A 9,806-nucleotide genomic window follows, 5' to 3' on the forward strand; every position below is an offset into this window, starting at 1 on the left:
AGCGAGAAGCGGAAAAAAGCGAGGAGGCCTCGCTTCACCGAAGCGAGAAGCGCGAAGCAAAGCGCGCGCTTTTTTCATGTGAAGTGCAATTTAACACATAAATAAAAAAAATTAAATAAGCATAGATAAATGACCAATAACTCAATAAAAATAACATATTAAGCAAATGTTTCAATTCTTAAATCAAGAAATAAATAATAGATACTAAAACTAGATAGTCAATAATCCTCAAAAGCCATAACATATTAAGCAAATGCAAAATAAAATCACAAAAGGAGCAACATCCTATTCTTCAACAAGATCTCCAAACTCTTGAAGTGTCATCATGTTCGAGTTATTATATTGGTCATCATCTTCTTCTTCTTCTTCATCAGAGGCTTTATCAATTAGGGTTCTACTTGTACTTGTAGATACTCTTTCTTTGCTCCTTAAAGTACTTCCCCTAAAACCATAAACATTCTCCTCAACTCCACTTTCCATAGCAACATGACCAAAAGTGAGACCTTCTCCTTCATATACTTCTTCTTCTTCATGCTTTTTGGGCGCTCCGGTTAACCATCATTTGCTTCATCAATGTTATCCAATAAAATTGGATCAATGATATTGCGAGCTTTGTAACGACGAGCCAATGTTCTATTATATTTTACGAACACGAGATCATTGAGTTTCTTTAGCTCAAGCCTATTCCTCTTCTTAGTATGAATCTGCATATAAGTTGTAGAAACTAATTAAGAGGAGTACTTAGGGCAATTGAGATACACTTTTATTTAGTAATAATGTAATATAACTTCTCACATGTTCATAAACACTCCAATTTCTCTCGCATCCGGATGAGCTACAAGTTAAGTTTTGAACTCTAATAGCAAATTATTACAAGTTTGGAACTTCATAAACAAATTGCATCCACTATTCAACTCTAGAAGTATTATTTTAGAAGTTAATAACTTAAAAGTTAAAGCTCTAAAGAGTAAAACAATTGAAACAACTTGCTCACCTGGTGCCAATTTGGTTCTGCCTCTAATGGCCGAAGCTAATCCAAGTATTCCATCGGCTTGCATATACACACCAAGCTCTTCCCCTATTTTGTCTTGCATCGCTTCGTCTGGCACCAACTTCGCAACGCATGCATGATACCCCTTCCACACTTCTACATCTAAAGTCTTCTTCTCGTTATTTGTATAAAAGAATTCGAGGTTCAAAATATGCCCTGCTGCATGTAAAGGTTGATAAAGCTGATCCATCCACCTTTCATCAATGATTTCAAAAACTCTCCCATATTTCCTCCTATCATGATCAAATGCCTTCTCAATAGCTTCTTTAGCCCTGTCCATGGCTTCATAAATGTATCCCATTGGTGGTTTTCTCTCCCCATCCACCAAACGAAGTACAGTAACCAAAGGATTACTAACTTTAAGTGCTTGAACAGTGTCATTCCAAAAATATGGACCAACAATAAATCTCGCAACTTCTTTCAAAAGAGCTTCCTTGGCATAGATACTCTCACTCTATTCGGTTGACATGAACAAGGTTCGCAAATTTTTCTTTTGCAAGTAAAAACTATGCAAAGTCATGACAGTTGTTGCGAATCTTGTCTTAGCCAGTTTCACCAAATTTCTTTCGTTTGTGTATCTACTCATCATGTTCAACAACAACGGCCTTTGACTAATGTAAGAATGTATCTTGATCGACTTAGCAAAAACTGTAGGAAATCAAATTTCATAGTTAATAAGTATAAGCAATTAAAATGAAGGTTAAAATAGAAAATAAGAACCACTTGTTCACCTGTAGAATATGGGGCTAACTTGAAAATGTCACCAAACATCAAGTTGATACAATGTGCAGCACAAGGAGTCCAAAAAAAATTCGAAAAAACTCCTTTCAACATGTCACCCGCTTTTGTATTCTCACTTGCGTTATCAGTAACAACTTGAACAACATTTTCCTTTTCAACTATCAATATTGTCTTCTCAAACAAGTTGAATATTTTATTGGAATCGGTTGAAGAGTCACTAGCATCATAAGATTCAAGAAACACACTACCCCTCGGAGAATTTACCAAAATATTAATGACCATTTTTTCATTTTTTTCTGTCCATTTATCCATCATAATGGAACAACCATAAATTTTTTATTGCACCTTATGCTCCTCGACAATCTTGTTTGTCTTCTCCACCTCCTTTTTTAGACAAGGAACTCTTACTTCGTGATAGGTAGGGGGCTTCATTCCTTGGCCATATTGGCCTACGGCCTCAATGAATTCACCAAAACTATCGGTGTAATTTACACAATTAAAAGGGAGCCCCGCATCATACATCCACCGGGCAAAAGCATCTACAGCGCGCTCCCTTAAACTCTTCCTACAAGAATTTAAGTCAATAGCTTCACCCTTTATCTTTTCGTTTGATTTTTGCGAGAAATAAAGATTAAGAGGACCTTTCACATTGCTACCGGTGGATGATCCACTTCCACTTGTTGAACTCTTTCTTTGAGATTTTGAGGGAGGTGGGCTCATTGATATATCATTGACTTCAAGGTCATCCTCATCCATTTGACTATCTTCATCAAGAAGATTAATCATAAATGCTCCATGGCTCATTGGATTTTTTAACTCATTTTTTTCTCAACATACTCTCTAATTTCTTGCTTAACAGAATTCGGAACACTTGGACATTCTTTGACATCTCTAAAACCACCAATTAGATGTCTTTTGTGATGATGTATTCCGCCGTTATAAATATTTTGACAAAAGATACATCGCATTTTTGTGCTACTACTGCCAATTGCAACTTCATACGCCCAAGCTGGATCTCTTTTTTGGCTTGATGCCATTGAATAATAAGATTGAATTTACTACAATCAACAACCAAGAAAAAAAAAATAGAACAGTTAAACAGTGAACAGAGAATAACAGCAAAAATTTGAAAAAAACAGAGCACAAGCATAAATTAGAAAACAGGGCTGAACAGAGAAATGAGTTCTGAAAAACATAGAAAAGAAGAAGAGAACAGAGGAGAGGAGTCGAACCAGTGAACGGTGAAGAACAGAAAAAAAAAACAGAGCACACAGAGAAAAACATAGCATAAATTAGGGCAGAACAGAGCAATAAAAACTGAAAAAAATAGAAAGAAGAATAGAAAAAGGAGTCGAACAGTGAACAAGCAGAGAAAATCAGAAGAGGAAGAGAAGAGAAAAGAAGAAAGAACTGAAGAAGAAGAAGAGAAGAAGAGAAACTTACTCGAACAGTGTAGTCGTCGCTTGCAGTAGAGAAGCAGATGTCTGGAAGTATTGTGCTTAAGTGTATTTGCAAGTTCTTTTTTAAAAAACCCTAGCAGATGGCTGGACCTCGCTTAAGCGAGCTTTTCTGCACTTTTTTCATCGCCTCGCTTCTCGCTTTTTAGGGTAAAGCGTGCGCTTATTCATGTGAGTCGTGCTTTAGTGCAAAAAAGCGCAGGTCAGTCGCCTCGCCTCACTTTTGCGCTTTAAGCGAGAAGCGTGCACTTTTAATAATACTGTACTACACCCTGAAATTTGTGTGCAGATCCAGGTGATCTCGGACACAATAGGCGTCGATTATTTCATACAGTTAATTTTTCGGAGATTCAGAGGTAGCTGCTATGTTTCGCAGACCTTGTCTCTCCTTCTCTACACTTTTGTTTAATGTATTTAGTCTCGGATTATTATAGACCGGCTTTCCCAGACTTGTAATGTATATATGCTCATGTACTCAGTGAAACTAGGTTTTCGGAGTGTATTTATATCACTATATGTGGGGTTTTCTCTTAAATTAATTATTATATTTTCCGTATTTAAAAATAATTGTGGTTTATGGAGGTTGTCGGCTAGCCTAGTGTTAAGATAGGCGCCATCACGACAGGTGTGATTTTGGGTCGTGATAAGTTGGTATCAGATCCAAGGTTACATAGGTCTCACGAGTCATGAGCAAGTTTAATAGAGTCTTGCGGATCGGTACAGAGACGTCTGTTGTTAAAAGTATTCCTTTTTGGTAGTATACTCCTCGTAAGGCCATTGTTGGCATTTTTTTTTAACGTTATATTACGTCGTTGGTTCATGAATATGTTGTTAGGACTGGTTTTGGTGATTCTCTGGCAGGTGGTTAGGCCAATTGCAGAGGACACTCTGCAAAGAATTCTGAAAAATTTGGGAGTTAGCCAAATTTTGGAGCTTTAAGGAAGTTGAAATGTTAGAAGAATATCTAAGATCTATATGAAGTCAAGAACGATTAGAGATGATGGTTAAGGTGAAAAGAGGATAATATTGTGCCTAATTATGACTTGTAAAACATTCGAGGACGAATGTTCTTTAGTGGGGGAGAATGTAACACCCCGAAAAAATTTCTAAGTATTTTAAGACCATTAAAAAGATTGGCGGGTGCTAATTATATCAATTCGGGTATGAACAAGACTGGTAATTTGAATGATATCAATTGATCATGATAATATATGTATGAGGTGCATTAAAAATAGTTTAGGGTCTAAGGAGAGCCCTAAGGCTAAGTCAAATTGAAAATTATATGATGGAATAAAGTTTCAAGTGAGTTTGCACAAGATCTAACTTCAAACGAGCATAACTCTCAAGATATGAAGAGTTATATGGTCAAATTAAAGCCCTTTGAGTCTAGTTTCCAACGCATTAAACCGTTCGTCATTTGGAGCTTTCGACATGAAGTTATGACCTTTTTAACTAAAGAGTGACAGAACAACTATGTGAGTCTTGCGTAGCCTACTCACCATTGCGTAGGCAAAATCAGTATGGAAGTGAAGGGGAGGGTTAAGCTGCGTAGCCAATCTGAGTAGGTTACACAACTCATTTTCTATAAAACAGGGGAGGTTCGGGGAGAGAGAAAAAGATAACATTTTTGGCTAAGTTTTGGGTTCTAGAGAGAGGGTGGAGCATCCTCAACTCAAATACACATCAAAGGTGAGTTTTATGATATTTTTATAATGGATTAACACTAGTTAATGGTAGTATTGACATCTACATGGATTGAAATTCATAGGGATTTCTCTAATCTTCAAGAATCATTCAAAAGGGTTCAAGTTAGGGTTTGAGCTACAAGAGGTAAATTCTCCACCCTACACTTAAATACAACTATGGATTAAGTATTTGGAATGTATTGTGAAGTAGAAAGTACCAATTGGTTGAAGAATTATGCTAGTCCTTGAAATGGATATTGTGAGTTAGGGTTCTTGAATGGAGAAGAAAATGAATAGTGAAGTTTTGAATCTTGTTAGGATGGTTGGTGATTCTAGTGCTTCAATAGCTTAATAATGATTAACTATTGAATCATATAACCTAGATTGGGGCTTAAAGGCCAAAGATGAAATCTATTAAGGATAAAAGAGATATGTATGGGTGAATTGGGCTTGTTGAAGACTTTAATTGAAGATTTTAGGGTCGAGTTGATGTCGAAATTTGGTGAAATTTGTATGGTTGGACTCGTGGTTGGATGGGCGTTCATATTTTGTAACTTTTGCAGGGTTCCGAGATGTGGACCCCACTGGCAATATTTGGATGAAATTTTAGAATTTTATGAAAAAATTATATTTTAATATGGAATTAATTCCTACGATTTTTATTGACTGAATCGAATTATTTGTGGCTAGATTCGAGACGTTTGGAGGCCAATTCACGAGGCAAATGCATAGCGGAATAAGAAATTACACGGTTTGAGGTAAGTAATAGTTTTAAATTTGGTCCTGAGGGTATGAAACCCCGAATCATGTGTTATGTGATTGGTTTTGAGGTGACGCACATGCTAGGTGACGTGCGTGTGGGCGTGCACCATAGGAATTGTGACTTGAGTTAAATTCTATGGAACTGTATAGTTGAATTATCTGTTGATATCCGTACATTCTCTACGTGCTAGGGAAAATTGAGCTGAGACTCGTATTAAAAATCATGCTTAGACATATGTTGTTATTATTGGTACCCACTGGGTCATTTCTGTGGTTGAATTATATATTCAAATTGTAATTTCACACTCAGTCATGTTTATTCATTTCATATCATATCTCAGTCTCTGTTGTTATTTATTAAAACATCATATTATCAATGTTGTGCTGATTAGCATGATTTCTGAGAGCCCGGGAGACTGGAGAGGTTAATGACTGAGTGAGGCCGAGGGTATAATTGTGAGAATATTTATGGATCGGGCTGCAAGCCGCAACATGTTTTATTGATTTATTTCATGATTGGCTTGATATAGCGCTTGGGCTGAAGGAGCCCCTCCGAAGTCTGTACACACCCCCAGTGAGCGCAGGTACCTACTGAGTGCGAGTGCCGAGTGCCGAGTGATGAGTGACTGTGAGGAATGAGTTACTGTGAGAAAAGAGTGACTGTGAGGAAAGAGTGACTGTGAAGTTGGAGTGAATGAGAGGACTGAGTGACTATTACTCTGAGAGGATGCATTGATTTTATTATTTGCTACATTTCATTTGTCATATATCATTATTTTGAAAATTTTGGAACATTATTTTCTGTTTCGATCAAACTTGTTATGAAATTTCAATGAAATCTTAAATGTTGAACTTGAGAGCATGCCTACCCTTTTATGTTGGAAAGTACTGTATTTGGACTTAGCTGGGAAGCTCGTCATTACTTTCAGTTCCTTATTTATTATTGTTACTTGCTGAGTTGGTTGTACTCATACTATACCCTACACTTCGTTTGCAGATTCAGGTGATCCCGGACACTGTGGGTATTGATTATTTCACACAGTTGATTTTTTGAAGGTTCAGAGATAGCTGCTATATTTCGTAGACCTTGTCTCTCCTTCCCTACCCTTTTGTTTATTGTATTTGGTCTCGGATTATTATAGACCGGGTTTCCCAGACTTGTAATGTATAGATGTTCATGTACTTAGTGACACCAGGTTTTGAGAGTGTATTTATATCAGTATGTGTAGGGTTTTCTCTTAAATTAATTATTATATTTTCCGCATTTAAAAGAAATTGTGATTTATGGAGGTTTTCGGCTTGCCTAGTATTAAGATAGGCGTCATCATGACATGTGTGATTTTGGGTCGTGACAATAGTCTCATCCCAACAAACCCATTAACTATTATAGCGTCATTACAAAGTCATTATAAAGATAGAACTACAATCAAACTGACTATAAAAGCTTCGGCATAAATGAGCTTCAAACAAATCCTCTCGGAACTTTTCCTTATCCCAGGCAACTTCTCAACTCGTCTAAATATTCCTGTCGATTTCAAGCATTCAAAATATACACCAAACATGCACGGATATGGAGTATTCTTTTTTTTTAACCATGAAATAGACTTGCACACATTAAAACTAGTACTCCCTAAGAGCATGCTCTTTAATGGCGAATTCAGGTCATTTGCAACTTCAAACGCAACTTCAAACACATAAGAACACACCGAGACACAGAAAATGGGCAGTTCTTCAACACGAGAATTGATTTTTTTTTAAACCAATCATTAATAATTTAACTACTTCCGAACATATGCTCTCTATAATGTTAGATTCACTAACACTCCAGACAGAACATGGATATGGCATGGACTTTTAGCAGTTATCAAATTTATAAGAAAAAAAAATCCTTTTCCTGAAGACATGATCTCAAGCAATTAACTAAAGTTCCTTAATTATTCAACCAAACAAAGGATAATAATAACATGAAAGATTAATGGTTTTATACGCATGATATCTAAAGATTAATAATCCTGGACATTTAAACGTCCTATTGACATGGCATCTATCCGGCAAAGCAGAGCATCAGTGAAGGCGGAAAATCGCTATAGTAGTAGTAAAAACAGTGATCCCCAAAGTCGCCTCCCCCCAGTGCATAGAATTTATTAGTATTTATAGTTATGAATTACACGTAAATTCTGCTACTAGAATGGAAAGAAATTGTGTAAAAATAAAGAAAAGTTTTTTTTCTTTTTAAGAAAGAGTGGTTGAGAAATTAAACAAATAAAAGCAATCTACAAATTAGAAAAGGAAAGGAATATAGATTTTGAATTTCGAAAAAGGAAAAAAATGAGATTATAGCAATTAGCGAGAAGTTGGGGCTAGGTATATATTCTGACTATCAATTCAAATTTGAACCAATATAGAGCTATTGAAAAGGTAATAAATCAAAGCTTTTACCTTATAATCTGTCCAAGTTCGTCCAAGAAGAATCACCACAAAACCCCATGATTTTGGCTATCCGAATGGAAAGCAATAAAGGAGTGTGTTTGAGTGACAACAATTTTAATCAAAAAATAGTGACAATATCAACTAGGAAATGAGAAAAATTAGCAACATTACGAATTTGATTAAGGAAAGAAGTAAGAAGGAAAAGATGTAAGAATAATTAAGGGAAGAAGTAAAGAAAAAATATAAGGAAATATGTCAAAGAATTAGAGAAAGAGACAAAAATGGAGGCAATGGCTAATTTGCCATCGACGAGTTTGACGCAGTCTTCGGGGGAAGGGATATGGGATTGGCTTTTGTTTTGGGGTTTAGGTGGGTTGGCATATAGGATAAAAGGAAGGGGTTTTGGTATGGTATAACAACATGCCCATATAATAGGCAGAAAATAGCCCTAATATAAAATTATATACCAATAAATGTATATCACAATAATAATAATAATATGCATATCACAACTTTTTTTTTCTTCTTTGTCTATATCAACATGTATATTAAAATTTTATTTTCATTCTTTGTATATAAATAATATTATTCTTTGTATATCGATAATATAAAATTATATATATAGTTATTGCTGCCTTTATATCAATGTATATCACAATAAAAATATTATATTATTTATATATCACAGTGTATAGCACATCAGACATGTGTATACCACATTTGTATATCATAAGTTTATTATTATTCTTTGTGCATATCAAAAATTAATTTTCTTTGTATACCAAAATATTATTTACTCCCGCAATTATATTTATCATTTTTATATTTTAGAACTTGCTTAAACATGCTATATAAAAAAAAATTCCTTTTTTGATCAATAATTAATAATTATATTATTTGTATATCACAGTGTATAACATAATAATAATGTGTTTATCAAAAACATTTATTAAAATTTTATTTTCCTTCTTTGTATAACACATTTCAGATTGAAAACTCAAGTTCAAGACGACTCCACATGTGTATCCCCTATTGTAACCCGTGTATATCTCTATGTATATCAGTGATATCTCATGTATATTATGTGTGTCTGTGTATATCCATAAAAATTTGTATTATATATACGATATACAATGTGATATACACGGGCATCCATAAACAAATTATGTTGTATACACGATATACAAAGTGATATACACATACGTCCTTAAAAACTTGTGTGTGATATACACTGATGTACACGATATACAAGTGATATACACATATCGCAGTTGGATTATTAGGTCTGATTTTTTTACCTGAAACCAGTCTAAATCACTTCTAATCTTGCTCAATTTTGTATGTAGACTTATTTAGGCATTTTCAACCAATTTTAATCACACCCACTCATTCAATCCAAACAAAAAAAGGAAGAGAGAAGAAAAACGAAATTGAAATATATTTTTTCTCTCTTAGTTTTTGTTAATCTTGCTCAAATTTGCATATAGCCTCGTTTAGGTATTTTCAACTAATTTCAATCACACCCACTCATTCAATCCCACCAAAAAAAGAAAAGAGAAGAAAAATAAAGTTGAAATATATTTTTTCTCTCTTAGTTTTTGTTTCTGATTTTCTCTGATGTGAGATCAACCTTACCTTTTCATCCCACTGATTTGTTTTGCATAATTTGCAAGAATTTTT

The 9,806-nt window shown here is 34.8% G+C and overlaps 1 protein-coding gene across 1 annotated transcript; it reads right to left on the minus strand.

Moving 5' to 3' along the window:
- Positions 1 to 285: 285 nt before the first annotated feature.
- On the minus strand, positions 286 to 2,074 carry LOC142179961 (uncharacterized). Its single transcript, XM_075250867.1, has 4 exons — positions 1,783 to 2,074; positions 1,608 to 1,699; positions 995 to 1,505; positions 286 to 545 (listed from the first exon to the last, which is right to left on the minus strand). Exons 1-4 carry the CDS (start codon positions 2,072 to 2,074, stop codon positions 286 to 288), a joined length of 1,155 nt encoding a protein of 384 aa, XP_075106968.1.
- Positions 2,075 to 9,806: the final 7,732 nt, after the last annotated feature.

Source organism: Nicotiana tabacum, chromosome 4, assembly GCF_000715075.1.
Source record: "Nicotiana tabacum cultivar K326 chromosome 4, ASM71507v2, whole genome shotgun sequence".
Classification (NCBI taxonomy): Eukaryota; Viridiplantae; Streptophyta; class Magnoliopsida; order Solanales; family Solanaceae; genus Nicotiana; species Nicotiana tabacum.

Bases quoted from the DNA above. Each gene is read 5' to 3' on its own strand.
- LOC142179961 (XM_075250867.1), bottom strand. From the start codon at position 2,074: ATGGTCATTAATATTTTGGTAAATTCTCCGAGGGGTAGTGTGTTTCTT. The intron at 1,700-1,782 runs GTGAACAAGTGG...GATTTCCTACAG, and splicing joins GTTAGCCCCATATTCTACAG to TTTTTGCTAAGTCGATCAAG. The intron at 546-994 runs GTGAGCAAGTTG...GGTTAACCGGAG, and splicing joins CAGAACCAAATTGGCACCAG to CGCCCAAAAAGCATGAAGAA.